The 27,175-nt window shown below is 43.2% G+C and overlaps 1 protein-coding gene across 1 annotated transcript in view; it reads right to left on the bottom strand.

The window, feature by feature from the left end:
- Positions 1-26,676, bottom strand: part of LOC111969796 (tumor necrosis factor receptor superfamily member 1B) — a 29,123-nt gene extending 2,447 nt beyond the window's left edge. The window contains exons 1-5 of the mRNA XM_023996061.2: positions 26,460-26,676; positions 4,106-4,211; positions 3,613-3,738; positions 1,231-1,386; positions 995-1,088 (exon numbers count right to left, since the gene is read on the bottom strand). Coding sequence (XP_023851829.1) covers positions 995-1,088; positions 1,231-1,386; positions 3,613-3,738; positions 4,106-4,211; positions 26,460-26,537 — 560 coding nt within the window. The 5' untranslated portion in view covers positions 26,538-26,676. The remainder of the gene's footprint in view (positions 1-994; positions 1,089-1,230; positions 1,387-3,612; positions 3,739-4,105; positions 4,212-26,459) is intronic.
- Between the last annotated feature and the right edge of the window lie 499 nt (positions 26,677-27,175).

The raw sequence follows: 27,175 nt of genomic DNA, 5'->3' as shown, positions 1-27,175 counted from the left end.
ACATAGAGTTAACCTACACATAAAATGTGGTATATCACGCATTTTCTTATCCTTACAGTCGGTCATTATATTGTTTATTACCCTAATCAAGTGCTTAGTCTCTAATCTTTACCTTTCTTGTAAATGATTGTGCCTATGATCAGCAGCAGCGAGGCGGATAATACCTCCTCCGATAACACCTCCGAAACACCTGAAACTATAATAGAACACAGGAGCGGAGAGTACAACAAAGCGGTATCCACACATAGGAGAATATGGAAGCAAAGAAATGTAAAATCCTGAGTGTGGTCCAACAACTTCATATCTCTGACACATGGACTGCTGTACAGTTGTAAATTTTAATTTGATCACTCTTTATTTGCTGAAAAATTCTCCTGCACAGCACGAAATGCAAACGTGCGTGTAATGTATTCTAGGTTTAAAAAGATTCTTTAAAGTTTGTCATTTCCACTTTAAAATGCCAGACCTTGATTTTCCATAACAAAAAATGTAATCACTCTACAAATATTCCATTATTAAATTGTAATCCACATAATAATGTCACATTTTCCTCTTGCTGCAGGATTATTTTCTTGCTGTAGCAAACTTTCTCAATTTTAAGATCCTACATCTGTATTTAGCTGCCTATTTTACCTTTACGAAGGTCAAAGTCTTCTGTGATTTGGCCTCTGTATGCAGCTCTGTAGACTTGGTGTGGTATGCCCTGTACCAGAGGTCGGAATTTGTGTCGAGGGCTGGTCCGTGTTCTAACCTTAGGTCCACACACGAATTTGAGGTGGTGTTACCATAAGTCAGTACAACCCCTTCTCTGCGACACCACAGCTGAGGATACAAGTGTCATTGTTATCATAATAAAGTTAATATGTGTGCTGTGTGTGTGTGTGTGTGTGTGTGTGTGTGTGTGTGTGTGTTGTGTGTGTGTGTGTGTGTGTGGTGTGGTGTGTGTGTGTGTGTGTGTGTGTGTGTGTGTGTGTGTGTGTGGTGTGTCACTTACTCTGTGTGGTGCTGGCAAGTCTGGCTGTAGGAGTGCTGGTCAGAGAATGTTCCATCAGGGCATGGTGCACAGTTCACATCTGAATATGTTGTCCCTGAAACATTCACCAACACAAACACATTTACAGTGAACAGTCATATTCAAACTTTGCAATTTCAGTATATTTTCAATGAGGACGAAAAATGTTGAATTTGTGAGAAATACGGTCAGGCCGAACTCCTGTCAGCCAATAGTACTTCTTATGGCAACACCATGGCCAGGCTGGCAGTGTGTATAACTGACACACTCCTTACAGTTTGGGTGTTGTTCCATTATGCAGAAACATCCCAGTCTGGCACATACACTGGGTTTGGTGGTGCTGGAGCAATTCTGGCATACTGCAGGGCCTTTGTGCTTCTCACACATAATAAATAAGATGCTCATTACAGGATTAGATTATCAAAACACACACACACACACACCACACACACACACACACACACACACACACACACACACACACAACACACACACACACACACACACACACACACCCACACACACACACACAACGTAAGCCTAAGGAATAAAACAACAATCTAAATCACTGTTAACAGTGCCTTAGAAAGTATACAGAGCATTTTTACTTAATTAATCAAAATATAACATGTGAAATGTTTTGAAGTAATCAAGTAATTCAAACCCCTTTGTGCTTAACAAAGTCATATAATAAGTTGCCATGGACCTCCCTCTGTGATGCAATAATAGTGGTTAACATGATTTGTTGAAATGACCTACCCCATAATCTGTACCCCAACACTACAATTATTTGTAAGGGCCCTCTCAGGTATGAATTTAAGAACAGATTCAAACCTCAAAGACCAGGGAGGTTTTTCCAATGCGGCCCAGCAAAGAAGGGCACCTATTGGTAGGATGGGTAAAAAAAAAGTCAGACAATTGATATCCCTTTGCAGCATGGTGAAGTTATTAATTACACTTTGGATGGTTACTCCACAATCAGGAGCTGAAGTTACTCCACAATACAGGAGCTGACGTTACTCCACATACAGGGCTGAAGTTACTCCACAATACAGGGGCTGAGTTACTTCCACCAAGACAGGAGCGTGAAGTTACTCCACAATACAGGGGTGAAGTTTACTCCACAAAGCGGGCTGAAGTTACTCCAATACAGGGGCTGAAGTTTACTCTCACAATACAGGAGCTGAAGTTTACTCCCAATACAGGGCTGAAGTTTACTCACAATACAGGGGCTTGAAGTTATTCCAAATACAGGGCTGAATTACCCACATATACAGGAGCGGAAGTTACATGCACAATACAGGGCCTGAAAGTTTACTCCACAATACAGGGCTGAAGTTACTCCAGCAATACAGGGCTGAAAATTACTCCACAATACAGGGCTGAAGTTTACTCCAGCAATACAGGAGCCTGAGTTACTCCACAATAAAGGAGCTGACGTTTACTCCACAATACAGGAAGCTGACGTTAACTCCACAATACAGGGCTGAAGTTACTTCCACATAGGCGAGTATCACATACAGGAGCTGAAGTTACTCCACAATACAGGCTGAAGTTACTCCACAATTACAGGGTAGCTGAAGTTACTCACAAATACAGGAGCTGAAGTTACTCCACAATACAGGAGCTGAAGTTACTCCACAATACAGGGGCTGAAGTACGACGTTTGGCTGCATTAATCACACTGTTCGCTTGAGAACGGTTCAGTAGGAAACCAGAAATGTAGTCGTGCTGAGGAGAGCTTTGTGAAAGCTGTCACTTCCACAACGAAGATAGGCGAGAATGACCAGTTGGTGGGCGAGTGGCTCCATTTATGGAGGCAAGGGGCTCACTTCATTTGCCACTCAACCTGTCTGTCTCCAACAGATGATGTGATTGGTTACTTCGAATGTTCTCGAGTGGCTTAGTTACAGTTTTGACTTAAATCAGCTTGAAAATCAATGGCAGGACTTGAAAATGGTTGTCCAGCAATGTTTAACAACCAACTTGAAAGAGCTTGAAGAGTTGAAAAAATAATCATGGACAAATATTGTACAAACCAGGTGTGCAGAACTCTTAGCAACTTCCCACTGGTACACACTGATTGAATCAATGTTGTTTCCAGGTAATTTCGATGGAATTAATTTGACCTAACATGGAAAAGTCTGTGCCCAGTGGGTTACCCAAAAAGACTCACAGCTGTAATCGCTCCCAAATGTGATTCTAACATGTATTGACATGTTGAATACTTATCTAATCAAGATATATTAGTGAATCAAATGCTTTATTTTTTAAATAATGAAAAAAATCTGGCTACAGACAGAAACAACATAACATTCTGAAGTCATATGGGGCAGAGTCTTACAGGCATGGGAAACAACATAACAGTTCTGACAGTGACATATGGTGCAGAGTCTTACAGGCATGGGAAACAACATAACATTCTGAAGTCATATGGGGAAGAGTCTTACAGGCATGGGAAACAACATTGGGTATGGATACGGTGCGAACGTGTGTCTGAGCAAATGCGATGTCATTCATGTTTGTTGAAATGTATGAATACTTTCTGAAGGCACTGTATATAACATGACCAATCATTTACTGCAATATAATCCACCCACCTTCTGAACACTTGGGACATCTGAAGCATTTTGTGAAGTAATTGAAGGTCCCACTGTATTGGCTACTGGGACATGGTTCACACACTGTGTCTGAGGTAGTGCTGCATTCATTCTTCAGGCGTGTCCCTGTCATGACATTTAAGCAATAAGGCACGAGGAGGGTGTGGTATATGGCCAATATACCACCGCTAAGGGCTATTCTTAGGCATGACGCAACGTGCAACCCCCGAGGTGCCTTATTGCTATTATAAACTGGTTACCAACGTAATTAGAGCAGTAAAAATAAATGTTTTGTCATACACATGGCATACTGTCTGATATACCACGGATGTCAGCCAATCAGCATTCAGGGCTCGAACCACAGTTTATAACAATGCATAACTTACAGTAATCATCTCAGTACATGTACACTGTACATCTTTCTATCCCTGAAATCCTGACTTTCATATTATGTACGGAAACAGTTTAATTAATGTTGACGGTCATCCCTTACCAGGAGCACACTTGCTGCAGCACAGGTTTATAGGTGTGTTATAGTATTCAACTGCGTTGTTGCGACAGGCTTCAGCAGAGTCTGGTGTGTATGGCAGAGTGTACACCTGTAGGGAAAAAGAGACCATGAAGTGCACCTGATCAGAAGGAGGAATGATGAGTAACATGTCCACCAATATTTTCCTTTTTCTTCTATTTAAACTTCTAGTACAACCCAAGGGTTGGATATTGTGGCCGAAGAAGACCTATTATATTCTATCTGTTGGAGACTAGGGAATATACACTGAAACATTTGTGGTCTAGTCATTATTTGCCAGTAGACACAGGGCATGTAAAACACACAATGTACTGACAGTAAAACACATTTTAAAAACATGTGTGTCTCCAGTATCTCGTGTATGACATGAAGTGGTAGGAGGAGACAGGAGAGAGAGAGATTGAGAGAGAGAGACTTTTGATAAGCTGCCAGGACTGGCTACGTGGTCTGACTGAACAATACAGCTATACCACTGCCAAGACCTCACACTATCATCCTCCCTCGCAGCCTTTAGGACAGAATGCCTTTAACAGCCATTTCCTTTTCACATATGGCAGCCACCCAAAACAAACACATAACAAATCAGGAAAAGTGAATCTGGAGTTTTATTGACTGGAGGAAACCCTCAATCTTTTTCTCTGGCACTCCCCTAGGGCTAGTGTCATTGAGGAAGGTGGTGACTACAGAGGCGTCACTCACAGGGTGGGGAGCAGTTACACGAGGGAAGAGAAATAAAAGATTGTGGTCCCCATAGCTCTGCCACATTCATATAAATTTCCTTGAACTGATGACAGTGCACCATTTTTTGATGCCCTTCAGCACAGACAATATGTGTAGAATACTATGTACATTATGCACTGGGAATGCGAGTAGCCAGAAGAATGGTGGGAATAGTTCTAAACATGTTGTCACGCCCTGTTCTTTCACCTGTTCCTGTGATTGTCTCCACCCCCTCCAGGTGTGGCTTATTTTCCCCAGTGTATTTATCCCTGTGTTTCCTGTCTTTCTGTGCCAGTTCATCTTTTATGTTTAGTCAAGTCAACCAGTGTGTTTTTCCCGTACTCCTTTTTCTAGTCCTCCCGGTTTTGACCCTTGCCTGTTTCTGGACTCTGTACCCGCCTGCCCGACCATTCTGCCTGCCTTGACCACAAGCCTGTCTGCCACTCTGTACCTCCTGGTCTCTGATCTGGTTTTGACCTTTTTGCCTGTCCACGACCATTCTCTTGCCTAACCCTTTGGATTATTAAACATTGTAAGACTCCAACCATCTGCCTCCTGTGTCTGCATCTGGGTCTCGCCTTGTGCCTTGATACATGTAGTTATAAAGATGTGGATTTAACAAGAGAGAAACAATAAAAATGCACAATTAGTAATGTATAAGGAATCATCAACAACACAGTAATGGCAATTCGTTGGATATGTGCACAGTGGCGTGTAATCATGGCTGCCAAGGGAAGCCAGGCTTCCCCCCAAAAATTGACAAATTTATCTTTCGTCTCTCTGTTTCATAATTTGCCTTGAATTCGCAAGAAGCTGAATGTATCTCTCACAGGAGAAAGCATCCAACCGAGTGAAACTGCGCCCCTCTGTCTCTCTATGTGTAAGCCATCTATTTGATGATGTCTGGTCCAAATGAGTATGACATTGTTGCCGCCCGTAGCATTGATTGCAAGGGAAGCCAGCAAGCATTTTGCCTCCCTTGATAGAAAAAGTATACAAAATTTGCCAATCAGCGTTGAGCTAAACTGAGTTGAGCTCAATTGTGAATGGTCCTGGCACACTCAAAAGAAAGTGTCAAGGGAAGCCAGCTTGAATTTTGGCATCACTCTAATCAAATCGCATTGAGCGAATTGTTGCATTTCGTTGTGTTGTTGTCCTCCGGTGGCTAGCTAGCTAAAATTGGCACTTTCCGAAATTAGTCATGGATAGGGAATTGGACTTGTGGTTGTATTTAATTCTCCGTACTGGCCAATGATTATAACGGCGATTCTGATCCAACCATTAATTCATACATTGTTGTGCCCCTGGCCAAAGAGGATGGAAGTTCAATATGTAGCTAGATGTAGAAGGCTAATGTTAACTAGCTAACGTTGCCCATGAATGGAAGTTAGACTAGCGAGCAAGCATTTTAGCCAGGTAGCCTAGGACAACAACAAAACTAAAAGTGTACTGTATGACAGAGTGATAGACCGTTTTGTCAACATGAAAGAGAGGAGGATGGCATTGGCGTTTCTCTACAAGTAGGGTGAGTGAACATGTTTTTCTACTTGCATGAACGTGAACGCACACACACACACACACACACACACACACACACACACACACACACACAAGAACCATGGACAGCCACATCATATTTAGCTTACGTTGATTGGTGCTAGAATAGTGGAGGCGGCGCTTTGTGGACTTCACCGGACAGAGGTTGACATCCAGTTGTATGATAAAACAAAGGTGTGGTTGAACTTATTCTGTCACTGTGTCTTCTTATTGTCTCAGCCTTAAGGCCTATATATCACAGTCGCAAAGCAAATTAATGAACAGGTTAAAGAGCAAACAACGCACGTATCACAACACATTGGTTGCAATATGACTTTTTACTTGAAACTTGAAATCATCAAATCAAGTTTATTTTATATAGCCCTTCGTACATCAGCTAATATCTCGAAGTGCTGTACAGAAACACAGCCTAAAACCCCAAACAGCAAGCAATGCAGGTGTAGAAGCACGGTGGCTGGGAAGAACTCCCTAGAAAGGCCAAAACCTAGGAAGAAACCTAGAGAGGAACCAGGCTATGAGGGGHGGCCAGTCCTCTTCTGGCTGTGCCGGGTGGAGATTATAACAGAACATGGCCAATGAAACTTAGCTCAATGACTGGAAATCTGCAGGAACAGTTAGCATGCTAGCAGTTCTTGTTCATCCGACTCTGGGAAAGTAAATAACGGTCTTCATTGCCAAAATTTCGAACTATCACTTTAATATAGAGGAAATTGGAGCCTCTGCACCGGCTCATTCCGGGGTAAGTGCAGCTGTGCAGACATTTTCTTCACTGACTAGTGAGCAACAGCAAGCACTCCTGAAAGTGTCTGGAGTTGGGAGTAACGCATAGGGGTATTTGGCATCTGTGCGGTCGTCAAATTGGCTAAATTTGCGACAGGAAAAAGTATTACATTTAGTGGGGTAACAGGGACAGAATCTAAAGCTATGCAATTACTACCCATGCTGTTTACAATAGGTCCAGTAATAATACCGGGCTCATTCTTTATGGTAACTGGGGTAGAACCAATTTTGAGTTTAGATAATTTTTAGGGGTTTAATAATAATTAGGGGTTTAAATTTCGTGAGACACTTTATTCCATCTTATTCTGAAATAGCTTTACTGAATTGAGAAAAGGGAAGAGGTGTCCTCGCGAGAAATTAGAGTGGAGTTAATATTGTGAACAATTGTTTGTAGAGTTTAAAAAAGCAATTGTGTCAAGCGCCAGCATATCTTTGCCTTCTTGGGTACAGTATCCCAAAGGTCTAGAGTCAGGCTAAGGGAGAGTGGGAATCGTCATGTTAAACTTCGGTTTTTGCCATATATGATTATGCATAGCTTAACGCATTATTAATACTTGTCATATTTTGTGTTTCTTTTTCTTTTCAAGTCTTTTGCTATCACTTTCTTAGGAACCCAAAGAAGGAGGAGAAAGTGAAAAGCTCCAGCTGAAATGGCATTATCAGTTGTACAACAGGAGAGGTAATGGCAGATAGAGTATGTATAGTGTGATTATAAATTTGAGGCCAGGGCTTTATGCCATGGAAGCAGATTACATAGTCAGAGGCCATACGTCTCTGAGGTGTAAACATACAAATCAACTGAGAATATTAATCATGTATTCATTTCAAAGTTTATATAATGTTGAACAGTATGGAGCTACTATTCAAAAAGGAGGGACTGTTGGAGTCTAGCTTGAAATATACTTATTCATGTTACCATACTTGGACTTATTGATTACCTTACATGTATAAGGAATATATATGTTGGTGTCAATGAAGGGTGGATAGGAACTTGGTTTATGGAAAGTTACTGAGCGAGACAAGGGGAAGTGCAGGAAGTTCATATTCTGTTCCATGTTTCTAAGGAGGGAGGTGAAGGGTAATAGTTAGTCTCCGATAAGGCAGGCCAGCTGTGGGACTAGGGAGGAGCGAGGAATTCGGCTTGAGGTCAAGTCAACAGATGACGTGAAAAGAAACCCTTGGGAGGGGGGCCAGAGGGGTCCACCACAACGACCCTCTTACTACAGTCCTATCTCACACACATACACTTCCACACCCACAAAGGTTCTAGCATCAGGCAGGGCCATGACTACACCAGTGAGAGGAACCAATTAAGTTCCTGCCTAGCAACAGAGATGTATTGGCTGTCTAGATGTGTAAGGAGTAGGAGGTTATAAATATATGCAATTGTGTAATCATGCTGTCTTTGCAGCTGTATGACCCACTGGGTGAATAAACTTGGTTTGAGCTTTTTCTAGTGATCCGTTTGAATTTTTACACATTTTAAAGAAGACACTGGGATTGTAATATTTTTCCTAGAGTAGACTTTGGCACTAATTACAGGCAACTTTGTGAGATTATAAATAATGTTACAATCAAAATGTTTAGGGTTTTGTATGTTATAGCAGAGGTAACATGAGGTAACATGTAAAGTTACCACTCAAATCTGAAAACTGAAAACTGTTTCCCAAATTCCACCAAAATGTCTCCTGCCCCACTGGAGGAGACAATACACTAGACCACGTGTATACAAACATTCCGGAGGCTTACAAAACCATTCTCCTCCCCACGCGGGACAGTCTGATCACCTTTCACTCTTCCTACTCCCCAAGTATTTACCCCTCATTATTACCCCTCATTAAACACGTGAAACCATCAGTGAGGCCAGTCAAAGTGTGGCCAGAGGGATCAGACGTATTACTACAGCACCAGTTTTAACACACAGACTAGAAATTGGTTGCCACTCAGGCCACCCTTGACTCCCATACGGACATTGAAACATATGCTTCTTCCATTCTGGATTACATCAACATCTGCATCAACAATGTCATCACCCATAAACTAATAAAGACCTTCCCCAACCAGAAGCCTTGGATGAACAGAGAGGTCCGACTACTGCTAAAGGCACGCAACGCTGCTTTCAGATCTGGCGATGCGGAAGCCTACAGATCATCCTGGGCCAACCTGAAAAAGGGCATCAAGACGGCTAAACATTGCCACAAACTGCGGATTGAGGAGCACTTCAACAACAACTCCGACCCTCGAAGCATGTGGCAGGACATCCAAGCCATCACAGACTACTGGCCAAAAAACCCTACCCCACAGCCAGCGACGTCTCCATCGCTCCATCGAGTTAAACAGGCTCTATGCTTACTTCGACAGGGACAACAAAGATCCAGCCATCAAAGCTGAGCTCCCCCAAGACGACCTCCCCCTCAGACTATCGATCGCAGATGAGTTTTCTGCACTGAGCAGGGTGAATGCATGCAAGGCTGCTGGTCCTGATGGCATCCCCGGTCGTGTGCTCAGAGCATGTGCTGGGCAGCTGGATAAGGTCTTCACTGACATTTTCAACCTGTCACTGGCCCAGGCGGTTGTCCCCACGTGCTTTAAGACCGCAACCATTGTGCCAGTGCCGAAGTAGTCGACCGCATCAAGCCTGAATGACCTGTTGCACTCACCCCCACGATCAGGAAGTGATGATGCCACAAACTGTTTGCCACATCCATGCCACAAACTGTTTTCCCTCCTACCATCAGGCAGGCGGTACAGGTTTCTACATTCCCGCACTAGAAGGCTCAAGAACAGTTTCTTTCCAGCTACTATAACCCTGCTGAACTCTGTGACACGGCACTAGCCATATCCACCCGCCCACCGCTTAGTACTGCCTCTCAGGAACCTTGTTGCACTACTCTCTTTGCACTCTTCACGGTACTACTGGACTCTGACATTGCTTTGCAAAACCTGATTAAGGACATAATTCAGTTGTACATGTACATGTTTACCTCGGTAACCTCATTGCTGCTCTCCCTGAATTTCAGATGCATGCCTCCTTGCACTTTCAATTTGCCTTCATTGCACATTTAGACTTGCAATTTGTACTTGCCATTTGCCTTCATTGCACATTTATACATCCCACTTAATAACATACATTGTACTTAATTGTTTCACATGTACATTTTTTGTACTCTTTTAATTGCACTTCTGGTCAGATGCTAACTGCATTTTGTTGTACTGTACTTGTACTTGTTCAATGACAATAAAGTTTAATCTAATCTAATCTAAAGTGGGCCTTCATCACTGTTATTCATGTGAGAAGGTGGACGTGAATCCGGGTCTCCTGCTTGTCAAAACACTTCCTTAGTCCACAGCCAGTCTTCAGGACTAAACAGTTGTGCTAAACCACCCTTGTTACACTGAGTATATGGGGCCTGGTTCAGACTTGAGATAAGTAGACAACATGGACTCAATAACATTTTTACAAAAAAATTGTTTCATGTTTCAACTTATCTCAAGTCTGAATAGGACCTAGGGAGCAAGTTTTTTTTGAAATTCCACATTTATTTGTTCATACCTTCATATCAGAAGAAAAATGTTTATATTAAACGCAAAATGTGAACTTCAATCATTGTGCTGCTGTACTGTTCCCCCAGGCTGAGGCATGGAGGTGGAGAGAGGGAATTTGTGGCAGGTGTGCCCTCTAGCAAACTCTATGGTAAAGTATAAAACTAGGCAAGTTTGCAGGTGCCTCCCTGGGATTTGGGTCATTCACAAACTCAGACAGTTATGAGCACACCAAACGCTCAGATTAAACTCTCCAAAACAATCCAAGAAAGTGTGTGTGTGTCAATGAAAATGTGAGTACACAATGTTATCACATTGAAGAAGGAAACTCAATAAGAACATTTGTTTTGTGTAGCATTTTGGCCGCTAATGCTAATTGTCCAAGTAAAACAGCCATTTTGATTAATTGATCAGTTTTCTTGATGCTACATGTAGTTGTTAATTGACACGTCATTGTTTGCAACTTTCGTGCACTTGTTTTTTATGCAAAGGAAGGCCTGCTTTTAGTTACTACTGCTGGCTGGTTTGCCTACTAGTTTTATCTACTGTTTGATATATACCCCACATGCTATATGGTACACTAAATAGCCACTGCCAGTTTAGCTTGCTCTAGCTTTGGCCTAGGTCTTAAAAACACTAAGCGGGATTCTTCTTCTCCCTACAGTTTTCAGCTGTCAGCTTCGTCCACAACTGGCTCATGTGAACTACAATCCCGACACTGTTTTACCATTTTGAACCCTCAATCATTGCTTGCAATATGGCTTTCGAAACATATGGCCCGTATCTTTCATCAGCGAGAAAGAATCCTTCAAATAAAAATGCTTACTGTAGCAATTTACATAGATCCATACAGCTATGGGTGCCTCCATCCGCCATAACTACACTTCTGCTACACATCCCGAGAACACACAGGTGTTCGGTGTGCGCTAGATAGCTAATTAGCACAGGTGGTCACCTCTGTCTTCCATCTGTTTTCCGTAAACAAGCACTATAACATGCAGATATGGCTGTGTGGAAAACTAACTCTACAAATGGTCTGTATCAATTTAACCTTAAATGTTTTTATTATTTCTTGCTGAAAGAAGGTCCCTATGCTTCCAAAACCGTACCGCAAGCGACCAATCATCTGGCTCTCTACAAAACTAACCGTACAGAAGACTTCTTCGTCCAATGACTCTTATGTGTAATGTAATGGAATTGAGAGTTATGATTATCTAATTAATTCAAATGTATGTTTTTGCACATTATGTCAAATGCCTGTATCGCAAGAATCAAGATTTTGTTGTTTTTCATTTTTATGAGCGTCTATGTCCTATTAGACCCTGGTTCGACCCCGGCTGTATCACAACTGGTCGTGATCGGGAGTCCATAGGGCGGCGCACAATTGGCCCAGCGTCGTCCGGGTTAGGGGAGGGTTTGGCCAGGGTAGGGCGTCATTGTAAAATAGGAATTTGTTCTTAACTGACTTGCCTAGTTAAATAAAAATGTCAGCTTGTTCTCGTGTTATATTTTTAGTCTTGTCGCTTTCGATCCTTCTGTCCTGTCTGCACCCCCCATTTACACCAGAGATCTGTAAATAATGACTAGATTCCCTAACAATGGGAGTCGTTGTCCCGAACACGGGAAGGCAGGCGACAAGTTTAGGTCCCAAATAAGCCCCTAGAAATGCATTGGGCTTATTAATGCCAGAGTGAAACCTTTCGCTTCACCTCTTTCTCTATGGTTTACACACACACCAAGCCCCTTCCCTGCCTCTCACAAAGTTGAGAGATCACATCTTCCCCTCTGACAAGCGGTTTCAACTCGCTATTTGCATTTGAGGTTTGGTCCAAGTCCAACATAAATCGGTCATACGTACATCAAAACACATTGAGACATTATTTTACAGAAATGTAACTTTTTTTAACGATACTGACATTGGGGTACCGCAAGCAGCATTTTAGCTGAAGATTGTTATTAGCTGTTCAGTCTGTATTTGTTTTATATATAAATGTGCAATAAGCATAAAACACAATTGTATAAGGAATTGGCAACTCGTTCTCATTCTGAGAAATAAGGTAGGTCACTTGATGTCAACATCTGAACAAAGTGGACAGGCTAATATGCTTTTCAAACACTTGGAGACAGACACGGGTGTGTTCATAACAATTCAACTGTGTTAAGCATTGTTAGCTAGCAAATAGATCCAAGTTGGCTAAACCTGAAATATAAAGATTAGTTGGCTAATCACTAGCGCATGGGCTTGAGATTGTTCATTTTCTATAGCCTAATGCCTGCTACAAGAAGTTAGTCATTATTAGTGATTGTTCATTATGCATGGTTCTAAAAAAAATGAACGTCCTCTCACTGTCAACTGCGTTTATTGTCAGCAACCTTAACATGCGTGAATATTTGTATGAACAGAACAAGATTCAACAACTGAGACATAAACTGAACAAGTTCCACAGACGTGACTAACAGAAATGGAATAATGTGTCCCTGAACAAAGGGGGGTTCAAAATCAAAAGTAACAGTCGGTATCTGGTGTGGCCACCAGCTGCATTAAGTTTTGCAGTGCATCTCCTCCTCATGGACTGCACCAGATGTGCCAGTTCTTGCTGTGAGATGTTACCCCACTCTTCCACCAAGGCACCTGCAAGTTCCTGGACATTTCTAGGGGGAATGGCCCTAGCCCTCACCCTCTGATCCAACAGGTCCCAGACGTGCTCAATGGGATTGAGATCTGGGCTCTTTGCTGGCCATGGCAGAACACTGACATTCCGGTCTTGCAGGAAATCACGCACAAAACAAGCAGTATGGCTGGTGGCATTGCTGGAGGGTCATGTCAGGATGAGCCTGCAGGAAGGGTACCACATGAGGGAGGAAGATGTCTTCCCTGTAATGCACAGCGTTGAGATTGCCTGCAATGACAACAAGCTCAGTCCGATGATGCTGTGACACACCGCCCCCGACCATAACGGACCCTCCACCTCCAAATCGATCCCGCTCCAGAGTACAGGCCTCGGTGTAACACTCATTCCTTCGACGATAAACACGAATCCGACCATCTCCCTTGGTGAGACAAAACCGCGACTCGTCAGTGAAGAGCACTTTTTGACAGTCTTTTCTGGTCCAGAGACGGTGGGTTTGTGCCCATAGGCAACGTTGTTGCCGGTGATGTCTGGTGAGAACTTGCCTTACAGCAGGCATACAAGCCCTCAGTCCAGCCTATTGCGGGCAGTCTGAGCACTGATGGAGAGATTGTGCGTTCCTGGTGTAACTCAGGCAGTTGTTGTTGCCATCCTGTACCTGTCCCGCAGGTGTGATGTTCAGATGTACCGATCCTGTGCAGGTGTTGTTACACATGGTCTGCCACTGCGAGGACGATCAGCTGGCCGTCCTGTCTCCCTGTAGCGCTTAGGCGTCTCACAGTACTGACATTGCAATGTATTGCCCTGGCCACATCTGCAGTCCTCATGCCTCCTTGCAGCATGCCTAAGGCACGTTCACGCAGATGAGCAGGGACCCTGGGCATCTTTCTTTTGGTGTTTTTCCAGAGTCAGTAGAAAGGTCTCTTTAGTGTCCTAAGTTTTCATAACTGTGACCTTAATTGCCTACCGTCTGTAAGCTGTTTGTGTCTTAACGACCGTTCCACAGGTGCATGTTCATTAATTGTTTATGGTTCATTGAACAAGGGAAACAGTGTTTAAACCCTTTACAATGAAGATCTGTGAAGTTATTTGGATTTTTATTAATTATCTCTGAAAGACAGGGTCCTGAAAAAGGGACGTTTCTTTTTTTGCTGAGTTTAGTTAAACTTGCAAAGTGCGTTTTCAAAAGCCAGATCAGGATGATTGCAAAAAGCAGGTTAAACTATTTAGAAAAAAATCATTAAATGATTAGTGGGTCTTATGGTTGTGGAAGGCTTCTATTTAGCCTGTCACAAGCCCTGAACTCCTTCGATTATTGCTGAATATTTGAAATGCAGTGTATTTTACCTTTAAATTGTACAACGCTTATTTAGAGAAAATATTAAAATTGAAATGTATATCGTGAATCGCCCATATGTTTTCTTTTATTAGATTGTTAGGCCATATTTCCCAGCCCTTGTCATGATCAAGGGCTAGCTTTGGCCTACCACACATGTTATTGCATCTGTCACGTCCTGACCATAGAAAGCCTGTATTTTCTATGGTAGAGTGGTCAGGGCGTGACTAGGGATGTTTAGTCTAGTTTATTATTTCTATGTGGGGTTCTAGGTTTATTTTTCTATGTTGGTGTTTGTGTGTGATTCCCAATTAGAGGCAGCTGGTAATCATACTTAAGTTGCATTTTTTCCACCTGTGGGTTCTGGGATATTGTTTATGTTTAGTTGCCTGTTCGCACTGAATTGTCATCACGGTTCGTTTATTCTTTATTTGTTTTTGTATTTACTTAAGTTTCACTTTCATTAAAATATGTGGAACTCAACATACGCTGCGCCTTGGTCCGACCTTCATTATTACGAATGACGTGACAGCATCCCACTTTTGCCATTCCCATTGTGCTCTTGCTATGCTGTTGCTATGTTTGTATAGCTTAATCATGAATATGTTTTTTGCAAATTGCTATTGATATGTTTAATAATGCTATTCATAGCGCAATGTTTTACAATTATAGCATTTGATAACCTAATTATGCATTCATGTACTAACATTATTGCTTGTTATAATTTGCTTTTTCTGTGTCCCTGCAGAAAACCATACATGCATACTACATTACCCACAGGCTGGCCAATCCTAACCAAAGTCAATCAAGACCAGAATCAGACTAATGCCAACTGAACTTTCAACTGTCATTCATATCATGACTCAACAATACAGTGATTCAAATCATATCAACAACCTTCCATGCCATGTACCATCTGAGAATAAAGACTCAGGCCGGGACATTAGCATAAAGGATGACTGGATTGCATTGATCCCTGGGCTGACGTTGTGTATGAGTACTATTGCTAACATTAGCAGTCATTGCCTGTATTTTTTCCATGAATATGAAATATAATGCCACATCTGTTGATTTTTAAGAATAATATGATAAATACACTGTGTACCAGTCAAAAGTTTGGACACACCTACTCATTCCAGGGTTTTTCTTATTTTTTACTATTTTCTACAATTTTAAAATAATATTGCAGACATCAAAACTATGAAATAACACATATGGAATCATGTAGTAACCAAAAAAGTGTTCTTCAAAGTAGTCACGCTTTGCCTTGACAGATTTGCACACTCTTAGCATTCTCTCAACCAGCTTCATGAGGTAGTCACCTGGAATGCATTTCAAATAACACATGTGCCTTAAGTTCATTTGTGGAATTTCTTTCCTTAATGTGTTTGAGCCAATCAGTTGTGTTGTGACAAGGTAAGGGTGGTATACAGAAGACAGCCCTATTTGGTAAAAGACCATATGCAAGAACAGTCCAAAATTACTTTAAGTCAGTCAATGCGGAAAACTAAGAACTTTTAAAGTTTCTTCAAGTGCAGTCGCAAAAACCATCATGCGCTATGATGAAACTGGCTCTCATGAGGACCGCCACAGGAACGGAAGACCCAGGTTCCTCTGCAGCAGAGGTAAGTTCATTAGAGTTAACTGCACCTCAGATTGCAGCACAGAGTTCAAGTAACAGACATATCTCAACATCAACTGTTCATAGGAGACTGCGTGAATCAGGACTTTATGGTCGAATTGCTGCAAAAAAAACACGACTAAAGGACATCAATAAGAAAAAGAGACTTGCTTGGGCCAAGAAACACGAGCAATGGACATTAGACCGGGGGAAATCTGTCCTTTGGTCTGATGAGTCCAAATTTGAGATTTTTGGTTCCAACCTCCGTGTCTTCGAGACACAAAGTAGGTGAATGGATGCTCTCTGCATGTGTGGTTCCCACCGTGAAGCATACGAAGAGGTGTGGGGGTGATTTGCCGGTGACACTGTCAGTGATTTATTTAGAATTCAAGGCACACTTAACCAGCATGGCTACCACAGCATTCTACAGCGATACGCCATCCCATCTGGTTTGCGCTTGTTTTTCAACAGGACAATGACCCAAAACAGACCTCCAGGCAGTGTAAAGGCTATTTGACCATTTTTGGTTACTACATGATTTCATATGTGTTATTTCATAGTTTTGATGTCTTCACTGTTATTCTACAATGTAGAAAATAGTTTTAAAAAATAAACTTTTGACTGGTACTGTGTATAAATACAAAATTATGTGGACACCCCTTCAAATTAGTGAATTTGACTATTTCAGCCACACCCGTTGCTGACAGGTGTATAAAATCGTGGCACCGTCATAGGATGCCACCTTTCCAACAAGTCAGTTTGTCAAATGTATGCCCCAGTCAACTGTAAGTTATGTTATTGTGAAGTGGAAAGGTCTAGTAGCAACAATGCCTCAGCCGCAAAGTGGTAGGCCACACAAGCGCACAGAACGGGACCGCTCAGTGCTGAAGCGCGCAGCGCGTAAAAATCATCTGTCCTCGGTTGCAACACTCACTACCGAGTTCCAAACTGCCTCTGGAAGCAATGTCAGCACAATAACTATTCGTCGGGAGCTTCATGAAATGGGTTTCCATGGCCGAGCAGCTGCACACAAGCCTAAGATCACCATGTGCTATGCCAAGCCACCATCGGACTCTGGAGCAGTGGAAACGCGTTCTCTGGAGTGCTTAATTACGTTTCACCATCTGGCAATCAGACGGACAGATCTGGGTTTGGTTGATGCCAGGGAATGCATAGTGCCAACTGTAAAGTTTGATTGCAGAGGAATAATGGTCTGGTGTTGTTTTTCATGGTTCCGTCTACCCCCTTAGTTCCAGTAAAGGGAAAACTTAGCGCTACAGCATATGTCGTGGAAATATTGAATCAAATATTTCTCAGATACCGGAACTTGTCAATTTAAAAAATACTTTACTACAGGAGTAACAGAAGCCAAGCAATTCCATGGAATGACTGAATGACTCTTCTTGTTCAGAACATCAGTATTTACACATTTCCATCAGACATGTTCCCTCCTTCCTATGTAGATGATTAATTCCCCTTGGCCGTGAGCCGCCATTATCTTTATGACTTAATTCTGGCTTGTGTACGCCCACATCTGGCTCAGGTTAGATTATATTTGTGGCGCAACCACAGGTCTATAAAAAAATTATACATTTATTACATATATATGTTCCCATTATAAGTACATTTCAGATAGATAATAGATTTTAATGAACACAACCATGTCTTCCCAATACATATACATAGTTTGTGACTTCTGTATTGGTTGGTAAAAATGCATAGTCACTGTCCCACACCAGTTCAGATCTGTGTCACTTGGAAATGACTAACCTATGTACCCTGCAGTTGCCTTGACTAGATTCTATGTGGCTCCAAACAGTCTGGTCGTTGTTGGCTCAACTTAGCTTATTCACATAGATACCACTTACAGTTGAAGTCGGAAGTTTACATATGTAACAGTTTAACTTTACTCCGTCCCCTCGCCTCGACCCGGGCGCGAACCAGGGACCCTCTGCACACATCAACAACAGTCACCCACAAAGCATCGTTACCCATCGCTCCACAAAAGCCGCGGCCCTTACAGAGCAAGGGGAACCACTACTTCAAGGTCTCAGAGCAAGTGACGTCACCGATTGAAAGGCTATTAGCGCGCACCACCGCTAACTAGCTAGCCATTTCACATCCGTTACACTCACCCCCCTTTCAACCTTCCTCCTTTTTCCGCAGCAACCAGTAATCCGGGTCACGGCACCAATGTAACAATATTACTTTAGTCCGTCCCTCGCCCCGACCCGGGCGCGAACCAGGGACCCTCTGCCACACAGACAACAGTCACCCACGAAGCATCGTTACCCATCGCTCCACAAAAGCCGCGGCCCTTGCAGAGCAAGGGGAACCACTACTTCAAGGTCTCAGAGCAGGTGACGTCACCGATTGAAAGGCTATTAGCGCGCACCACCGCTAACTAGCTAGCCATTTCACATCCGTTACACATACACTTAGGTTAGAGTCATTAAAACTCGTTTTTCAACCACTCCACAATTTTCTTGTTAACAAACTATAGTTTTGGCAAGTCGGTTAGGACATCTACTTTGTGCTTGACACAAGTCATTTTTCCAACAACTGTTTACAGACATATTATTTCACTTATAATTCACTGTATCACAATTGATATCATTTGAGTCAATTGGAGGTGTACCTGTGATGTATTTCAAGGCCTACCTTCAAACTCAGTGCCTCTTTGCTTGACATCATGGGGAAATCAAAAGAAATCAGCCAAGACCTCAGAAAAGAAATTGTAGACCTCCAAAGTCTGATTCATCCTTGGGAGCAATTTCGAAACGCCTGAAGGTACCACGTTCATCTGTACAAACAATAGTACGCAAGTATAAACACCATGGGACCACGCAGCCGTCATACCGCTCAGGAAGGAGGCTCATTTTGTCTCCTAAAGATAAACGTACTTGTGTGAAAAGCACAATTCAATCCCAGAAACAACCTCAAAGGACCTTGTGAAGAAGCTGGAGGAAACGGGTACAAAAGTAACTATATCCACAGTAAAACGAGTCCTATATCGACATACCCTGAAAGGCCACTCAGCAAAGAAGAAGCCACTGCTCCAAAACCACCATAAAAAAGCTAGACTACGTGGTTTGCAACTGTACATTGGGACAAATATCGTACTTTTTGGAGAAATGTCCTCTGGTCTGATGAAACAAAAATACAACTGTTTGGCCATAATGACCATCATTATGTTTGGAGGAAAAAGGGGGAGGCTTGCAAGCCGAAGAACACCATCCCAACCGTGAAGCACGGGTGTGGCAGCATCATGTTGTGAGGGTGCTTTGCTGCAGGAGGGACTGGTGCACTTCACAAAATAGATGGCCTCATGAGGGAGGAAAATTATGTGGATACATTGAAGCAGCATCTCAATACATCAGTCAGGAAGTTAAAGCTTGGTTGCAAATGTGTCTTCCAAATGGACAATGACCTCAAGCAAACTTCCAAAGTTTTGGCAAAATGGCTTAAGGACAACAAAGTCAAGGTACTGGAGTGGCCATCACAAAGCCCTGACCTCAATCCTATATAAAAGTTGTGGGCAGAACTGAAAAAGCGTGTGTGAGCAAGGAGGCCTAGAAACCTGACTCAGTTACACCAGCTCTGTCAGGAGGAATGGGCCAAAATTCACCCAACTTATTGTGGGAAGCTTGTGGAAGGCTACCCAAAACGTTTGAGGCAAGTTAAACAATTTAAAGGCAATGCTACCAAATACTAATTGAGTGTATGTAAACTTCTGACCAACTGGGAATGTGATGAAAGAAATAAAAGCTGAAATAAATCATTCTCTCTACTATTATTCTGACATTTCACATTCTTAAAATAAAGTGGTGATCCTTACTGACCTAAGACAGGGAATTTTTACTCGGATTGAATGTCAGGAATTGTGAAAAACTGAGTTTAAATGTATTTGGCTAAGGTGTATGTAAACTTCCGACTTCAACTGTAGTTCTGTTTCTTTATGTCTAATGCTTAACTCTGTGTTGGACCACTCCTGCACTTCCATATGGTTTCGACCTTTATTCTGTTTAGATATGTCTAATGTTTAACCTTATACTGCTTCTTCTTCCTACTTCCAAAGAAAATAGTATGGGCACTGGAAAATTACTAGGCGACCGGAGACTCTCCAACATGGGTACTGGAAAATGACCAAAGAGCTGGATTTTTCAGCCACACATACAATGACATTCTAGACGATTCTGTGCTTCCAACTTTGTGGCAACAGTCGGGGATGGCCCTTTCCTGTTTTAGCATGACAATGCTCCTGTGCACAAAGCGAGGTCCATACAGAAATGGTTTTTCGAGATTGCTGTGTGAGAACTTGACTGGCCTGCACAGAGCCCTGACCTCAACCTCCATCGAACACATTTGGGATTAATTGGAACGCTGACTGCAAGCCAGGCCTAATCACCCAACATCAGTGCCTGACCTCACTAATGCTCTTGTGGCTGAATGGAAGGAAGCAAGTCCCCACAGCAATGTTCCAACATCTATTAGAAAGCCTTCCCAGAAAAGCGGAGGCTGTTATAGCAGCAAAGGGGGGACCAACTCCATTTTAATGACCGTGATTTTGGCATGAGATGTTCTACGAGCAGGTGTCCACATACTTTTGGTCATGTACTGTACCTTATCACTATAAAAATGTGAAAGACTGTTCAGGTTTTGTTACTTAATAATAAAAGTTTGAGTTGGACGCAGCAATCCAGCCTGTCCAGTGTGCACCCCACAATGTACCAGTGGCCATGAAAGCAGCTACGACGGCTCAGCTTGACAAATATGAAGCAGATGGCCACATCATATCCGTCACCGAGCCTACAGACTGGATAAGTAATATGGTTATCATCAAGAAACCAGACAAGCTACGAATATGCATTGATCCTAAACACTTCAACCGGGCTCTGCGATGTTCACATTACATTATGCCCACGTTGGAGGATGTTCTTTACAAGCTCCCGAAGGCCAGAGTCTTCACGCTCGTGGACGCCAGAGATGCCTTCCTGCAGTGCAAGCTCGACGAGCCCAGCAGCTACATGACCACCTTTTGGACACCCTGGGGCAGGAAGAGGTGGTTGAAGCTTCCGTTTGGTGTCTCCGTGGCGCCAGAGGTGTATCAGCGGAAACAGCACGAGCTGTTGATGGAACTCGGTGGCGTGGAACCTATAGCAGATGACATCCTCGTAGTGGGCTGTGGAGACAGTGATGAGGAGGCAGAATGTGACCATGACGCCAAGCTGCTGGCCCTGATGGTCAGATGCATACAGGTTAAGCCAAGGCTAAACATAAAAAATCTTCAGTTTAAAGTGCCAGAGGTCCGCTTTCATGGGAACATCTTGTCCTCCACCGGATTGAAGGCGTATCCTGAAAAAGTGAAGGCTGTCTTGGAAATGCCCACCCCCCCATCTGACGTGAAGGCGGTGCAGCGCTTCATCGGATTCGTCACTTACCTGGCCAAGTTCCTACCGCGGCTCTCTGAAGTGTGTGAGCCACTAAGGAGGCTCATGGACAAGGACACCATCTGGCATTGGCTCCCAAAACACGACGCAGCGGTGAGGGAAATAAAACAACTGGTCACCCAGACACCAGTACTACGATACTACGATGTGTCAAAACCTGTCACGATTCAGAGTGATTTGAGCCAGTATGGACTTGGCTGTTGCCTCATGCAGGAGAGCCAGCCTGTGGCATTCGCCTCTAGGGCACTCACTCCAACAGAGCAGAACTATGCCCAGATAGAGAAGGAGTGCCTCAGCATTGTGTTTGCATGCCKACGSTTCCACCACTACCTGTAGGGGCYCGACAARATTACRGCAGAGACAMATCACAAGCCCCTTATTGCTATATTCAGCAAGCCTCTRCTGAATGCCCCYAAACYACTGCAGAGCATGRTACTGGCCCTACAAAACTARAACCTCAAGGRYGTGTATAAGCCAGYGCCAGAGATGTATGTGAGTGACACGCTCAGCAGGGCTACTGCATCAGGCARACACACACGCTCCATGCATGAACAACACGCAGCGTGCAGCTTACAAACAGAGCAAGTGGATGTTGAACACATCAACCAGGCTGACTACCTCAATGTTACGGACCAGCYCCTMATACAAATCAGYCAGCACACAGACAGGGARGAGCAACTCCAGGCATTGAGGTCTGTGATTKTGATGGGCTGGCCCGACTGCAAGGAAGAAACTGCTTTAGCCGTCAGAGAATATTGGCCAGTCAAAGAGGAGCTCAGTGTTCAAAACGGAGTAATATTCAAGGGTCAGAGAGTCATTATTCCCCGGTCTCTGCACCCTGAGATGTTGGCGCGAGTGCACTCAAGTCACATAGGAGGTGAGGCCTGTTACAGACAAACACGTGACACACTGTATTGGCCAGGAATGCAGAGTGAAATCAAAGACTATGTCAGTAAATGCACAATCTGCAATGAATATGCCATTGAGCAACAGAGAGAGACGATGATGTCCCACAAGCTACCGATGCGCCCCTGGCAGATAGTAAGACTAGATCTCTTCCAGCACAGTGGCAAAGACTTTCTGCTGGTAGTCGATCATTATTCAGACTTCTGGGAGATTGACCTCCTCCCCGACCTCTCAGCAGAGACAACGATCAAACGCTGCAAGGCTCAGTTTGCCCGCTATGGCCAGCCAGATAGGGTAATTTCAGATAATGAACTCCAATTATCCGGATTTGAGTTCCGAAAATTAGCTGCAGAATGGGAATTCGAGCACGTCACCTCATCACCATGACACCCAAAAGCGAATGGGAAGGCGGAGTCGGCAGTCAAAATCGCAAAGAACCTCTGCAAAAAAGCTCTGCGAGAGGGCAAAGATGCCTGGAAAGCAATCCTGCAGTGGCGCAATACCCCGACAGAAAGCATGGATAGCAGCCCGGCCCAGCGTCTCATGGCACGCCGCTTAAAAGCAGCTCTGCCAGTAGCCAGCACTCTCCTGGAGCCATGTGTGGTGACAGACGTGCTGGTGAGGTTACGTCACAGAAGACAGGTCTCCAAGTTCATCTACGACAAATCAGCAAAAGACTTACCTGAGCTCAGGGTGGGTGAAACGGTGCGAATGAAGCCACTACCAGGGGACTGGACGGGCCTCTGGAGACTCGGATCCTGTGTACAGAAAGTGGCACCACGCTCCTACTTGGTCGAAATGAATGGATCACTGTACCATCATAACAGGGTTGACCTTCGGATTGCTGAGCCAGCACCTACTCAGAACCATGATGTTCATAGGGGTCGCATGACAAAAGAAGGAACCCCAGCGAAGTCCCATGGGGCCTGAGGCACTGGGCGAAGAGCCAGGGGATCACAGGTCAAGTCACATGGGGCCTGAGGCACTGGGCGAAGAGCCAGGGGATCACAGGTCGGCCGCTCCCTCGCCCATCAATACTCTCCTTAGACAGTCAGGTGCCGGGAACACGCAGGCCTCGCAGACAAGCCCCCTGTCTTTTCACGCTGCGGGCGTCTGTCCCAGCCACCAAAAAGACTTAATGTGTAGGTTTCCCATTATGGATTGTTGACAGACAGAGATAAAAGTAAAGCAAGTATCAAAATGTGTTAAGTTGTTACCTGAGGGGGAAAAAAACGAAACGGTTCATGTTGGAAATTATTACTAGGTTTGTTTTATTTGTGAATTGACAGCTCCTGTCCTATTTTTCAAAAGGAATATGTTATGGGTGTAAAATGGCACAGTGATGCCATCTGTTGGTAAATGTTCATTACTGCAACTCCAGTGTTTTTACCGGTGTGCTTGAGATACCCGGATGTATTGCAATGTACTGATCAAGACTGGTTACTCGCATCAATGCCTCTGTCTCGTCATTTAACATTCAAACAACGGTGACATGATATCATTGTCGTGAAGTGCAAATGAGCAATAGAAAACCGATTGCGCAAATGACATCATTCTGATTTTTTTTGCGCGGGCTCCCCGTGACGCCCCCGGCAAGATGCCCCCTTGGGCGGCTGCCCATAACGCCTATACCTAAATCCGCTACTGATCCACAGCTAGGTAATTAAAAAAATTAACCATTGACCATCTGGGGCTAAATTGTAGGCCTGCTCCTGGTGTGGTATTCGGATTTATTTAATTTATTTCTTAACAGACAACAGTAATCTATAACTCGGGCAAATGTATTTTTCAATGTATCTTGGGTGCTGCAGCACCTCCAGAACCCCTTCGTTCTGCTATGATTCTATAAGGAAATAAATGATGAAGTGCAACGCTGGAGAGATGAGAGTAGCAGGCTCATGTCTATCAGAGTAGAGAGAGGGAGAGATCGTAGAAAGTGAATCTCATTCTAGTTCTCTGCGAGATACAACGCGCTTCTCTCTTTCCACAGCAATGGCCACACGATGTTCTATATAGGCTACAATGTTGCGCAAATCATAAACCCAGGCCCGCACAACAAGAATCAATTATCATGCACGTTTTCACATTACGTTTTTTAGAGGGCAGCCAGGTGAATTACAGAGGAGCCAAATTGAATTAGACTAACTTTGATTGCTTTTATTATAATTTTTACATTGCAAACAGTGAAAAGTATTTTTAATGCCAGGAGAGATACCGGATCCTGGTAAATGGGTTCAGGAACGAAACCAAAACTGAGAGGTACCGGATTCTGTTCAGTAACAGACTGTTAGTTACATGACCTACAAGTATATGTTTCCGACATTTTTGGACCACTAAACAACTATTAATTTAGGACTCCGGGGTGGCACAGCGGTCTAAGGCACTGCATCTCAGTGCTAGAGGCGTCACTACAGACCCTGGTTTGATTCCAGGCTGTATCACAACAAAGTCCCATAGTGGCGGCGCACAATTGGCCCAGTGTGGTCTGGGTTAGGCATTGTAAATAAGAATTTGTTCTTAACTGAATTGCCTAGTTAAATATAATATAAAATGAAATAAAAAACTATTAACGAAGTCGCAAAGAAAACAGGAGCTGCCTCCACCATTTTAACATCATCAAATCACCTCTTCTTATTGTAATATAGTGACAACTGAAAGATACCAAAAACTATTTACTCCAATCAAGGTAAGCTAAATATGATGTGGCTGTCCATGGTTTTGATTTGTGTGTGTATGTTGTGCAAGTAGAAAAACATGTTTACTCACCCTACTTGTAGAGAAACGCCAATGCCATCCTCCTCTCTTTCATGTTGACAAAACGGTCTATCACTCTGTCATACAGTACACTTTTAATTTTTTGTTGTCCTAGGCTACCTGGCTAAAATGCATGCTCGCTAGCCTAACTTCCATTCAAGGGCAACATTAGCTTGTTAACATTAGCCTTCTACATCTAGCTACATATTGAACTTCCATCCTCTCAGGCCAGGGGGACAACAATTGATGAATTAATGGTTGGATCAAAATCGCAATTATAATCATTGGCCAGTACAGAGAATTAGGTTAAACCACAAGTCCAAATCCCTAACTCCATCCATGGCTAATTTAGGAAAGGGACAATTGTAGCTAGCTAGCTGGCTATCCACTGGAGGACAACAACAGAACGAGATGCAACAATTAAAGTTTTTCTGTCAGTGATGTATGCTCTCAATGGGATATGATAGGAGTGATGCCAAAATCCAAGCTGGCTTCCCTGGACACCTTTTTTTTGGTGTGCCAGGACCATTCACAGTTGAGCTCGCTCGCTCAGTTTAGCTTAACGCTGATTGGCTAATTTTGTATAATTTTATTATCAAGGGAGGCGAAATGCTCGCTGGCATCCCTTGCCTACAATGCTATGGCGGCAACAATGTAATACCCGTTTCGTTTGGACCAGACAGCATCAGATAGATGGCCTACACAGGGGCGCTGTTTCGTTCGCTTCCTCCTGTGAGATACATTCAGCCTCTTGCGAAATGAAAGAACATTATGAAACACAGAGACACGAAAGATACATTATTTCATATTTTGTTTGGTCAATTTATTTGAATACACGCCTCTGTTAACACTGAACCTACCTGCATTTGTCCTATAAAAACTGTCGTTTGCATTTTCCGTTTGGAGTAAACGTTTTTTTTTGTAGCGTTTTGCATTACCCCGCCCCCTCCCCCATTACACCATTGTCTCGCTTCTTTTGGTCGCTCAACTCAACTTTCCTTAAAGTCCGCAGGACACTTACCGTGTTCTCAACAGGCTGAACCATGATCGCGAGAAGAATCCTTACTGTAAGGATGCCACTTACAGTGCTTAGTATCATGATTGATACAATTATTATTGCCCCTTTAAGATCTTGAGGAAATAGTCCATATAATACTGAAACCGCATAGATTGCCTAGCCTACAGAAGAATGCTCGAATTACCGCCCCGACGGGAAGATAAGTGAGCGTTTCCTTGAAATGCTGAGTGTTTGAGGAAACAGAGGGCGTCTTTCTACTTTCAGCAGTTATCCATTTAGTAACGGAATTACGACTTCTAAACACATAATAATTCCTAATTCCTAAACAAAATCTCAAACATCAAATCGATGTATTTGTCAGATGCTTCGTAAACCACAGGTGTAGATTATTAACAGTGAAATGCTTACTTATCGGTCTTTTTCCAACAATTCAGAGTTAAATATAAAGATACAATTAAAATATAAGTAGTGACACGGGAAATACATACTTGTTACTTCTAGGAACTTTCATTATCCTCCATCCTCATGAGGGAGAGAAATTAGAAAATATCTTAACGACACAGTATGTGGGTTTTGGGTAACGGAATTACAAGGCACAAGACAATATTTCTTAAATTTACAGAAGGAAACAATTTTGTGTTTTGATGCATTTCCTATACCTTTTAAGACTTTTTCTTGTATATGTTTTCTAAGACCCCCTTTCCATTGGTTTGTCCAGA

This window comes from Salvelinus sp. IW2-2015, linkage group LG1 (genome assembly GCF_002910315.2).
Source record: "Salvelinus sp. IW2-2015 linkage group LG1, ASM291031v2, whole genome shotgun sequence".
Lineage (NCBI taxonomy): Eukaryota > Metazoa > Chordata > Actinopteri > Salmoniformes > Salmonidae > Salvelinus > Salvelinus sp. IW2-2015.
This window is presented reverse-complemented; position numbering and strand designations above follow the sequence as displayed.